Source organism: Taudactylus pleione, unplaced genomic scaffold (genome assembly GCF_031769625.1).
Source record: "Taudactylus pleione unplaced genomic scaffold, aTauple2 ptg000201l, whole genome shotgun sequence".
In the NCBI taxonomy this organism is placed as follows: Eukaryota; Metazoa; Chordata; class Amphibia; order Anura; family Myobatrachidae; genus Taudactylus; species Taudactylus pleione.
The window spans coordinates 15,352,811-15,365,988 of record NW_028284603.1 but is presented as its reverse complement, the minus strand read 5'-3'; the positions used below and the strand labels follow the sequence as shown (position 1 = coordinate 15,365,988).

Here is a 13,178-nt window from a genome sequence, read left to right as displayed (position 1 = left end):
CTGGGGTGCCTAACTCAGGCCTTTAGTCCAGTGATGGGGCCACTATAAATCATTTCAGAAAAGAGAGCGCACTCACCAGGCTTTTTTTAAAAATAGAGAAGGTAAACTCAGCATTTTATTCCTGCATCTGGCAGTCGTAAAGGGAAGTAGTCAGGAAGCCGACGGTCTAAATTCCGACCGCCGGCTTCCTGACTGTCTAATCCCGGCAAAGTACTAATACAGTCGTTGAAAACCCGACACCTGTCATTAGACCTACACCGGGAGCCCGACATAATGAACGAAGGTAAGCCGTGCGCCGACCGCCGCGGTTGGGTAGGGTTAGGTTTTAGGGCTCCCGGGGGTACTTAGGGTTAGACACCCCCCCCCCCCCCCCGAAAGAGTTAGGTTTAGGCTGCAGGGAGGGGGAGGTTGGGGTTAGGCACTTGGGGGCGGGGGGAGGTTAGGGTTAGGCAACGCTAAGGGAGGGTTAGGGTTTACTAACCCGGGTTAGTAAATACTTACCTTATTAGCGATCGGGATCTTCACCTCTGCCGGGCTTCCGCTGTCCGGATTTGAACCATGCGGCCGGCGGTATTACCTACTACACCCGTCGTAAATTGTCAACGTTTCGGTCCACGCAGGGACCTTTCTCAAGACCCACAACCTGTACAGCAACCACACATAGTGTGGGTCTTGTGAAAGGTCCCTGCGTGGACTGAAACGTTGACCATTTACGACTGCCAGATCGAAGAAAAAAATGCTGAGTATACCTTTTCTATTTTGAAAAAAAGCCTGGTGAGTTCACTCTTTTTCTAAAACGAGAGAGAGAGAGAGTGAGAGAGTGAGAGTGTGTGTGTGTGTTGTGGTAAAACTTACCTTTGTTAACTCTCTTTCTTCGAAGTCCATAGGGTCCACAGGGAGATGATGGGGTGTAGGTGGGACCTTGGAGGACCGGACACCAACAGCAAGGCTTTTCAATCCCAGGATGCTCCGGTCCATCCCCCTATACCCCGCCTGAGTTGCCTGAGGGCAACTCAGTTTTGTTAACAAGCCCAAGGCAGGAGCAGGAGAAGAGAGAAGGAAAACTGGTACACTGAAGAATCACACTCACACACTGAGAAGGAAAGAAGTTACCAAGAGGAGAAACCCATAGAAGCCAGAAGCGTCAGGGCGGGTGCCCGGTGGACCCTATGAATGTTAAAAAAAAAAAAAAAAAGAGTTAACAAAGGTAAGTTTTATCATAACTCTCCTTTTCTTCTTCAGGGTCCATAGGGCTCCACAGGGTGACAATGGGATTGTTCCAAAGCATCCTGAGAGGCAAATGTATCAAAGGCATAAAACCTAAGAAAGGTGTGGACAGACGACCAGGTGGTCGCCCTGCATAGCTTTTCAGCTGAGGCGCCACGTCGGGCTGATGGAAGTAGTGCGGTCGACGTAGATCTTTAGAGCACGGACCACATCCAAAGAGGCCACAGCTGTCGAGAGGTCTGGTGATTGAAAGGCCGGAACCACAATATCCTCATTTAGGTGGAAACGGGAGGCCACCTTGGGAAGGAAGTCCAGGCATGTTCTAAGAACCGCACTGTACCGATGAAAAATTAGAAAGGGGGAGCGACATGAAAGCACCCTTAAATCCAATACCTTATGGGCAGATGCGACAACCAGAAGAAACAGAGTCTTTGCAGTGAGCCACTTGACATCCGCTGATTCCAGGGGTTCGAATGGAGGTTGGAGCCACAGGAGGGACAAAGGGAGGTTGTATACATAGAACACCTTGCAGGAAGGTGTGAACACCGGTAGAGGATCAATTCTGCGCTGGAACAAGATGGACAAAGCAGAGACGTGTACTTTCAGAGATGTTAGGCGGCGGCCTAGATCTAATCCAGCCTGTAGAAAGGCAAGTATTCTAGAAACCGTAAAAACTTGAGGGTCATAGTTTCTAGGAGCACACCATTGGAAATATGTATGCCATATTCAGTGATAAATTCTGGCTGAGGTCAGTATAAGTGCTCTGAGCATGGTCAGGACCACAGAGCTGGAAAATCCCTTCGCCGTTAGGAGGGATGTCTCAAGAGCCAAGATGTTAAAGACAGACGGGCTAGGTCCGGATGTAGACATGAACCCTGAGACAACAGGTCTACTAGTAGAGGAAGTTGAAGAGTAACGTCTATGGAGAGACTCTGAATATCAGAGTACCAATGGCGTCTGGGCCAAGCCGGAGCTATCAACAAGACTGTGCCTTCTTCCTGCTTGAACTTCCGAAGAACTCGAGGAAGCAGGGATATTGGGGGAAAGAGGTATGCCAAATGGAAGGTCCATTTCACTGACAAGGCGTCCACAACGGCTGCGTAGGGGTCCCTTGTCCTGGTTCCATATACTGGAAGTTTGTTGCTGTGTATTGAGGCCATGAGATCCACATCCGGCAGACCCCATTTGTCCACCAGGAGCTGAAAGACTTCTGGATATAGAGACCACTCTCCTGCATGCACGTTGTCACGACTGAGGAAATCTGCTTCCCAATTGAGAGCCCACAAGGGTCGCGTCGCAAGCCCGATGGTCGCGATGGGCTTGACCATCGCGACCATCTTCATGGTCGCTCGCTATAGCTGTGGGTGGTAACCCACAGCTATGCGAGCGGCCAGGAGGCCGCTCTGAAAAACAAGAAGGACGGCCCTGATTCAGAGCGTCCGACTCTGAATCAGGCCCTCAGTGTTGTATTAAGGATATCTTGTCTGTTGTTAGAAAGATCCTCTGAACCTGAGATTCTAAGAAGGCTCCTAAATGCACCATTCTTTGAGAAGGTGTCAGGTAAGACTTTTTCCAGTTGATCAGAGACCCGTACGTTTGTAGGAAGGCAATTGTGACCTGCAGATGGAGGTGAAGAATCTCTGGGGAGCTGGCCAACAGCAAGAGGTCGTCTAAGTAGTTGAGAGGCCAAACGGTAGGGCCTGAAATTGGTAATGCTGCTGTAGGATAGCAAACCGGAGATATTGTTGATAAGAAGTCGCTATAGGTACATGTAGGTAAGCTTCCTGAATGTCCAGAGACATCATAACATCCCCAGGCTGCATAGCCAGGATAATAGAGCAGAGGGTTTCCATACGAAACCTGGGCACCCTGATAAACTTGTTCAGAGATTTGAGGTTGAGGATTGGCTGATGAGACCTGTTGGGCTTCTGAACCAGGAAAATGGTGGAATAATAGCCTTTGCCTCGTTGTGAGGAGGGGACTGGAATTATTAATTCAGTAAGGACAGAATGGCTTTTTGGAGCAGCAGGGCCTTGCTTGGGTCCGATGGAGGCCCTGTGGAAAAGAACTGCTGGGGGGGGTCACCTTAGGAAGGATAGAGCATATCCGCGGGAGACCACTTCTCTTACCCAGGTGTCTGAGGTAGTCTGACGCCAGACCTGGGCGAATTGAAGAAGTCAGCCTCCCACCCTGGGAGCCCCCGGGGGAGTCCCGCCCCTTCAAGCGTAGGCTTGTCTTCAGACTTGGCAGGTGGACGTCTAGTGGCCCAGGCTTGTTTGGCCCTAGGCTTGGAGGCCTTGGTTGATGCCTGCTGTCGTGGAAAGGACTGACCCTTAGCTTTTCCTTTAAGACGAAAGGACCGAAAGGATGACGTCCAAAGCTTTGTATTATATATAGAGGGCAGGAACGCCGTCTTGGAAGCTGCCAAAGTAGTCACAAATATATCTAATTCTGGACCAAATAGGATATCTCCAGAATAAGGAAGAGACTCCAGAGCCCTTCTTGAGACTGAGTCTGCTTTCCAGGAATGGAGCCAAACAATACAGCGGGCCACTATCGAAGTGGCAGATATCCTGGAGGCCATGAGAGCCGTATCCATAGCTGCTCTTCCCAAGTAGGAGGCTGCATCTCTAATGTGAGATATGTAGGATAGTTGTTCCCTTGCAACATCAGGGGGAAATGTCTCTTCTAGGGCCTCGGCCCAACTCTCAATGGCTTTTGCCACCCAGCTTCACTCATGTGATCAGATAGCTGATCAGAATGAGGGAACTCTGGTAAAACTAGCTTTTGTCATTTAAAAAGTGGTTGTTTTGTCTTAGGAGCGGGTTCTTCTTCTTCTATTTGTAAAATACATTTTACAGCTCTAACCAGAGCAGGTATATTTAATTTAGAGGGTGGCTCCCCGTCTCCAGAGATGAAGCCAGAGTGAGAGAGGTCTGCGTCTTCTGCCTCCCCAGATGATATATCAGAATCAGATAACTAGGTGTATTGGGAAGATAACACAGCAGGTTTAGTAGGTTTAGTAGGTAAAGGCTTTTCCTTTTGCAGCATTTGCTGAAAAACTGCTGAGTTATTAGCCAAACTCTGTACTGAGGTAGACAGTACGTTTACTCATGGGGGAGGCAAAGGATTTGCAGGGAGTACCTGCTGTGGCCATTTTGTTCTTCTACTGTAAACAAATATGTGATGTTATAATTGACTCTAAAATGCTTTGTAATTTTATAATATAATTTAATCTATTTATTATGTGTCGTTTGATGCTTCAATAAAGAAAAAAGTGGTTAAAAAAAAAATACATATTATGATACAGGGCAGTGAACACCCTGCAGTATGTGTAATATGGCGCAGTGTAGCGTGCAACCACGCTATATAGTATGTGACAGCCCTCACAAATATATATGGGAGATGTGAGGTACAATTAACTCCCTATACCTTAGTATGTCACGGTAAATCTGAATAAAGGGAAAGGTACAGTATAAGCTGACAGTATAGAAAGTAGAGATCAGCGCTAGCTCAAGTCACATACAAACACAGAGAAAAACGTTATATATCTGCACCTGGCACTACAATCAATTATACAGACTGCAGTGGCTGGTAGGCTATAGCGCTGTATAACCTGGCCCATGGCAGAGGTATACAGGGAGACTGGACCCAGCTTTCCCGGAAACTTGTGAAGCAGAATATGGCTGACGTGCGTTTCTGAGGGGGCGGAGGGTGAGGGAGGAGCAGCTCAGTGTAATGGCGCCCTGAGCTGGGGGAGGGACTGCAGGGAGAGTGCCTTCTCCCCGTGCTGACGTTAACCACCGGGTCCCCTGGCCTATCAATATGCCTCTGCGCCAGTATAATAATGCCCCGGTGGTCAAGTGGAGTCGTGGGCGCACCAGTGTCCACATCAGCGCCTCCTGTCCATCTCCTGAGACTAGACTGCATAAAGATGCGGGCCCTCGCAAGGGGGATCCGCCTTACCTGTCCCCTGGTTTCCGGGCTGGGGAAGCCTGCTAGCTAGCCCCTCAGAGCCCCACCAGAAGTACCTAGTCGGGCCTTGGTGTCGCGCAGATGTCCAAGGGACAGTCTTTTTCTGCTGCTCAGTGTAAAATAGTTGAAATAAAATTCAAATCATTAAAATAAGCTTGGGCTGCTTGAAGCAGCCCCACTGTTAAAAATGGTGACCCAGCTCCTGCCAGACACCAACGAAACTGAGTTGCCCTCAGGCTGTGGGCGGGTTATAGGGGGAAGGACCGGAGCATCCTAGGATTGAAAAGCTTTACTGTTGGTGTCCAGTCCTCCAAGGTCCCACCTACACCCAATTGTTTTCCCGTGGAGCCCTATGGACCCTGAAGTATATTATATATATATATATATATATATATATATATATATATATATATATATATATAGTTTAAACAGAAGAGAAATCTAAATCAAATCAATATTTCGTGTGATCACCCTTTGCCTTCAAAACAGCATAAATTCTTCTATGTCCACTTACACAAAGTCAGGGATTTTGTAGAATTATAGTCAGGTGTATGATTAACCAATTATACCAAAGATATTGATATATAAATATATATATATAAGCAGCTGTACCCAGTTTTACCAAGGCAGACCTTAGATATTTACTGTATCCATTTCACCTCTCCAGTAACAAGTGAATCCTTCACTTCTATAGTAATGCATTACTGATATGGTAAGACATTAAACTCCCTCACCTGCGTACTAACACATTCCACTCTCTCACCTCTGTAGTGAAACATTATCCTCGCTCACCTCTGTAGTAACACATTTCCCTCCCTCGCCTGTGTTGTAACACATTCGACATTCCCCTCCCTCACCCGTTTAGAAATACAACCCCTCCCTCACACCTGTAGTAACACATTACCCTCACTCACACCTGTAGTAATTTATTCCCCTTCCTCACCTCTGGAGTAACATATTCCCCTTCCTCAGCTGTAGAGTAACATATTCCACCTTCCACACCTCTGGAGTAACATATTCCCCTCCCTCGCCCGTATTGTAACACATTCCCTTCCTTCACCCTCTAGTAACACAATTGGCATTCCCCTCCTTCACCTGTGTAGTAACACCTTTTCCTCTCTCACCTCTGTAGTAACACATTTGAAATTCCCCTCCCTCACCTGTGTACAGATGTGTCCTCATACATCTAGCCTCCTTGTGTGTTAATCAGCCCTTCTTATTGTGCCATGCCGTGGCGTGACTCTGTAGCGCAGAGCGTCATTCGTGCAACTTTTTACCTTCAAAAGGTGTCTTATTCACACAGTGATATAACTAGCACAAGCAGTTTCTGCTGATTAAAATGATATGCAGCATGCCCAAGTTCTCTGTGCTTCTGCGGGTGTATCTGCATGCAAAACGCTACGTTACAGTGTTACAGCCGCTTACACTGTAACGTAGCATTTCACATGTCAGATACACCCACAGATGCACAAAGAATATAGGCATGCTAGATATCATTTTAATCAACTGCTTGTGCTAGCTATATCACTGTGTGAATAAGACGCATTTGAATGTAAAAAGTCGCACGAAAGATGCTCGGCGCTACCGAGGCACACGGAGCTCCCGCGTTGTGTGGTGCGACTTGTAGCCCATGGAGGATAGATGTATGTGGACACATCTGTAGTAACACATTTTCCTCTCACCTCTGTAGTAACACGTTCCCTTCCCTCACTATTCAAATAGAGGAGCCTACCTCAACTGCCAGTGATGTTTGGCAGCACTTGGGGTGACAGTTGGTGTTTGAATAAGAACTGTGCTACAGCTATAATGAGTCAGTCAGACAGGACATTGCACAGGGGGACAAAACATTTTAGCCCTTTTCATCCCCTTAGGAGTCGAATTCCGAACAATCACGTCCTAGTGGGCACCTACTAGGAATGGGCACCCTGGAAGGAATATACTCCCCGATTTTCATGTTTCTAGGTCCAGGGGCTTGGGCTGGGCTTTGATGAGTCAGTCAATCAGTCAGGACATCTGATTTTATATACGAGGGCTGATTGAAATGTAATGAGACTGCCTCTGATTTTCTGTCCCATAGTTAGATGTGGTAACGCCATGCTAGTTATTGTGAAGCTCATACATCGATGTGTCTGAACCTGCAGCTGGACTGCTGTAGTCTTCTTTGTATGGTCACAGGGAGTGGAAGATCTTTGTACGTTTCAACATAGCGGATGAGGAAGACGTGTCTGTGAGATTACGTCAGATGTATGATTGAATTTTGTGTTAAACATGGGAAAAGCAGAAATGAAACTCATGAAATGTTACGGCAAGCCTACGGTGGAGAAACCAATAGCCGTGCTGCCGTATTTCAGTGGCGGGAGCACTTTAAAGAGGGTAATACGTGAGTGACTGACTAAGCACATTCTGGAAGACCATCCACCGCTGTAACATTACAGAAGGCTAACTTTACGCAAACTTTCGCCTTCACTTGGCATCTCATTCCAACGGGTTCAGCTTATTGTGACGAAGGAACTGAAAATGCATCAAAAATGTAAAAGTGTATAGAGTATGAAGGACACTACTTTGAAAAAGAAAAATGTTCAGATCCTGTGGAGTCATCCGATTCTGAATATAAACATATAACCAAATCACACCAGCAACATTCAAATACAAATCATAACAGAACTAAGGGCCTGATCCTGAGTCGGATGCATTCAGCATCCCCCGCATGCACCATGGAAAGAATTCGGTGACTGTGCATGCACCGAATCAGTAATAGGCACATGGACGGAAATCGTGGAAGGATTGATAGGAACACTCTTTCCATGAAAAGGATCATTTCTGGGTAGCGACCATGCGATCCCACAAAACTGCCTACCAACATGACCCCTTCCACCAGGTACAAAATGCTCCCTGCTCCTGGACTTCCCACCTAATTTATAATTGCAGTCACCTGTGTTGAACTAGTTAATTGAGTCGAAAGGAGTTTCTACACAGGTGTCTGCATCATAAATTAAGAAGGAAGTTCAGGATCAGAGGCTGTTGTATCTGGTGGAAGGGGTCATGTTGGAGGGTCTGTAAACTGTTCCCTTTAGTGGGAGTGTTATGGAAGTGTCTTGGGCTTGTAAGCCAACTTCTGTAGCGTGTGGATGGAGATGTGATGCCTGTTTTAGACGGACCTTACGTTTTGCTGTTCTGATCTGTCTGTTATCTATGATTTCTTTTTTGTGTACTGAGGTTACTAAGCAACTGCTTTTCACCCTGGTTCTACAGCTCAGCAGTTCTCAGAAATTAATTACAGAGCACGTGCCCTGATTTCACAAATTTTCAGGGCTTCTGCTTCACAGCTGATCAATCAAGCTCTATTTCCATGTGGATGCTCACATGATTCCATCCTAGCAGCTGATTGGGTAAAGCCTACATAACTACACTCAGTGCATTTCCAGCTTTGATGGTGTTAGGTTTCCCTGTCAGTTAGGTGTGTTGTGCTCCTTGTAGATATTTGGTTCTTCTTTGTTGTGTATCACCTCTGCTACATTTCTTGGACCTCCATTTGGCCGCTACCTGCCCATTTACTGACCACTGTTTCTGGATATGTGCCTGCCAAGACCCACTCCCTGAATTCTGACCTTCCTGATATGGTCTATCCTGTCCAGTCTGCGTGTTGCCTTTATGTTACTGTATCGCAACTCCCCTATCTCACGGATTTGGTTGGCAATTTTGCACTGTTGAGATATAAGTCCAGGGGGCATCATTGGTGGCTCAACCCGTATCTTAGGTTCTGCAGAGTGGCTATCATTATCCACACAGCGAGATTCATAACATAGAGTGGGTGCATGTCCAGAAACGAATGATGGCGGTTGTGGCTACAGATGGAAAAATGTGCCAGGCTCAGAATCAGCTCTTACATACAGATAGTCGTCACCCATATGCACAGTTGTGTGCGCATCTCTGCAGCCAGTCCGCTCCCATCTATACACTTGGTTTCATAGCTGTTAAATTTATAAGTGTGCACTTGCACCAGCCCTATTCTAGGGTCACAAGTACCTTGTGGAAATAGGCGTAATTACGCGTACACACAATTCTGCATAGCACGACGCAGTGTCACCATGCTCTTTCTGAATTTTGCCTACGTGTAAATGTCCTGTTGCACCGGAGTACGAATTCTTGCCTCCAATTCAAGCTGGGCCGAGGTGCAGGAGGCAGCCGGCACTCTCCTTTCGGCAGGGGGTGGCTCGGGCAGGGTGGGTCTAGCATGAGGTGGAAGCCGTCAACATCCTTCCTGCATGGGCTGCTCCGGGCAGTGAGCTGTACTGTGATGTGGCCAATAAGTCACTCTGCGCTAACGTTTCTATATAAAACATCCGTGCAGCGCGACTTTCGGCAGAGTCACAGTGTCAGGCAGCAGAGAAATATAGCCAGAGAAAAATAGCATGGGGAGAACATGGTTCTCTCTGCAAACCTCGATTGAATCCAGCTCTGCATCACCCCGAAATTGTTAAAAATCATAATTTTCAATAAGAAATGATTGCCACACTGTATAAACTTGAAAATGGAGAGGACTTTATAAGTTTACAAAATACATTTCAATGTGACTATTTAGTTAATTTGGGAAGACCTTGGACACTGCAGAATATGCCGGGAGTACTGTAGCTTTCTCCCTAAAAAAGAACATGGAGGTGTGCCAGTGCCTAGTGCTGTTATTTCCAGGCAGCTTCCCATCTGCCACAGAAACTTTCCACTGACCTTAAGATGATTTATCTCTATTTCTATACTCTAGATGTTCCGTTTAAAGCAGAAATAGAATATTGAAGAAAACCATTTTATATTCACATAATTCTGCATTATTACTCAGCTGTCATTGAACTATAAATCACACCATGTATTGTTCAGCACACACTGGCAACCACGGGCACTAGCAACCTCCTCTCTCTACAGCTAGGACTGCTAACATCTTCTCTAGTACACTGGGTGCAATAATTTGGTTTACCGTAATTAAATCTTACCGTAACTCCTCCAAGCTCTGCTGTACTTCTCTCAAAGCATCTGCATCTAGATTGTTAATCAGCTCCTTTCTATAGCGAGCAATAAAGGGAATTGTGTTCTCATCCTGAAAGAGCTGGATCAGGTTTGAGCAAACCCAGGCTTCAACATTTGTCCTTTCCGATAACACCTGAAGAAAGATTTATTTTTTTTAGATGTGAAAAAGCTGCATTCAGTGTATTACTCTCAGCAAGTGTACAGATCTACAATCAGAAGTGAAAATGATGCATTCAGCGTATAACTCTCAGCAAGTGTACAGACCTACAATCAGATGTGAAAATGCTGCATCCAGTGTATAACTCTCAGCAAGTGTACAGATCTACAATCAGATGTGAAAATGCTGCATTCAGTGTATTACTCTCATCAAGTGTACAGATCTACAATCAGATGTGTAAATGCTGCATTCAGTGTATAACTCTCAGCAAGTGTACAGATCTACAATCAGATGTGAAAATGCTGCATTCAATTTATAATTCTCAGCAAGTGTACAGATCTACAATCATAAGTGAAAATGCTGCATACAGTGTATAACTCTCAGCAAGTGTACAGAGCTACAATCAGATGTGAAAATGCTGCATTCAGTTTATAATTCTCAGCAAGTGTACAGATCTACAATCATATGTGAAAATGCTGCATACAGTGTATAACTCTCAGCAAGTGTACAGAGCTACAATCAGATGTGAAAATGCTGCATTCAGTGTATAACTCTCAACAAGTGTACAGATCAACAATCACTTTAGTTCAATAAGAGTTCAGCCCTGGAGAAATCCCCTGAAGAGGACCTTTGTAGCCACTCAGGATGCAATAACACATATACACATTATCATTTCCTGGTACATCACATCCTGTATGATTGGGGTTTACATGCACAATGGACCCTGTCACAAAACAAACACAAGTAAATAAATGCTCCTTCAAGACTGTACTTGATAGACACAATTCTAGTGTTCACTCTCTGACTTTTTCGGGCAGAGGGCTGAACATTGCGGAGGAAACACTTTGTCATTTTGAAGGGAAAACTTTTGGACGTGATGCTAAAGCTGTGTGGTGTACCATCGCAGCATCTGAAAACGTTGTCATGCTTACAGAGTCAGCCTCCCAGGTGCTCCAGAAAAATTTCTAAAACAGGCAGGGCCCGGCGCCCTGCTCAAATAGCCTAGCAGGAAGACTACAGATCTACGATCAGGTCACACAGTGATGTGTCTCTGGTCATGTTCTATGGCACAACCCATGTTCAGTTTGTAAAGATCGCAACCAAAAGAAAACAAAATCGGTTTTGGGTCCCATTGCTGCACCTGAAGGCCGTCACTTTAACTACCTAACCAGCTAATATTTTCCCACAAAACCCCTCAGAAATTGTCAGGTTGATTTCTTAATTAAATCAGTTAAGAACATATTTTTAAAATGTATTTAATAGCGTTTCCTCTAGGTCCGGCGTCGGCCAGGGCTCCGTACCTAGAGAAAAAGCACTCTGGCGCGCCCAAAAAAGAGGCATGGCCATGGGAAAAGGGGGCGTGCACTTACGGACTTGCCGGGCTACCCCCAAGCGCTCATGTCTCTGTGAATAAATGCCGGGCATCCATTCACCGGCGGTAAACAGCCTAGCGGGAACGCTATTTAAATTTTTTTTTTTTTTAAATATACGTTGGGGTGTCACACGACCTACCCGTGTCCATAGGCCCCATGGCCTGTAATATTACACCGTGTTAGTAGTAAAAGCCTAGCTGGCTGCTGTTGCATTCCATGTGACCACGCAAGTTAAGCGGTTAAAAGATGTTGTTTTATATATGACAATCTGTGGTATGGTACTGGTGAATGTGAGGTTTCTTTAAATAAATAAATGAAAAAAAGGCTGTGTGTGATACATTCTAAAGGTAACTACAATGCAATGACACAAGACAAGTGAAAAAAAACAAGACTAATGAAACATAACTCTGTGGCCAGTGACAATTAACCATACAACCTAGAGCAATGTGACGTCTATCCTTCACAAGTTCCAACCCAAAGATAAAATAAACTAATAGACAAGAAGTCACCCATGCTCAGACAGCCCAATTAAATACCAACCTATTCTTCTATTATGCATTATCTAGAGTTACAGTCACTGTAGGAACTACATTAATATACTTCCATCCATACCTCTACAAAGTTCCAGTTCATGTCTATTCTATCAGTGTCGGAGCTGGTTCCCCTGTATTTTACTGGCTTCCCAGCAGGATCAGCTGACGTCTTGAGTTTTTTCACAGGTGGGCCGCCAAACGTGAAATCATCCGATGGCTCCTCCTCCACTGGGGCACCCTCGTCTTTCACCTGTATGTCCATGGTCAAGCTGCTGGTAGATGGGCATTCCTCAATGCCGAAACTCTTCCGTTCCGCCTTCACTTTAACCAGCTTTGGACCAGCCTTCCGCGGGGTCGGGTTCTTGGCTTTTACTCTCTTTGGCTTTTCCTGTTTAATAGGCTGATCAAGAGATATTGATTTTCTCTGCAAGGAATTAAGAAACATAGTGAGATTTTTTTTACTGGTATTTTGTACTTCATTTAAATTACAGTATTAACATAACTGAGCAGAGAGAACGATAAAAAAGAAAAAAATCTATTCAGCAGTGTAGGAAACTCTTCTACCTCTGCTATCCTATCATTTAGACGATGGGGTGATGCTTTGCTGTATAAGAGTGCAGCAAATGGTCCCTTTTGTATTTGCTTGTGTTTCATTCAACAAATGCACGCCGCCTCTCATGCCAATTGATTACTTCCTCCCACTCCCGCCTCCAAGATTTTGCCCATACTGCTCCCCACCTTTGGATCTCTCGCCCTCTTCCCATCAGACTCTCCACCTCTCTACAATCCTTCAAACAGGCTCACAAGACCCACTACTTCATCAAAGCCTTCCAGCTCTCATCTTAACTTGCTGCTACATATGCTCCTTCCTCCCCTGTCTACCCCATCTGTGTC

General features: G+C 45.6%; 1 protein-coding gene across 1 annotated transcript in view; it reads right to left on the bottom strand.

Annotated features, from left to right (window-relative positions):
• Positions 1-13,178, bottom strand: part of SRBD1 (S1 RNA binding domain 1) — a 266,191-nt gene that overhangs the window by 234,562 nt on the left and 18,451 nt on the right. The window contains exons 5-6 of the mRNA XM_088477514.1: positions 12,364-12,708; positions 10,188-10,354 (exon numbers count right to left, since the gene is read on the bottom strand). Of these exons, the coding sequence (XP_088333640.1) occupies positions 10,188-10,354; positions 12,364-12,708 (512 nt within the window). The remainder of the gene's footprint in view (positions 1-10,187; positions 10,355-12,363; positions 12,709-13,178) is intronic.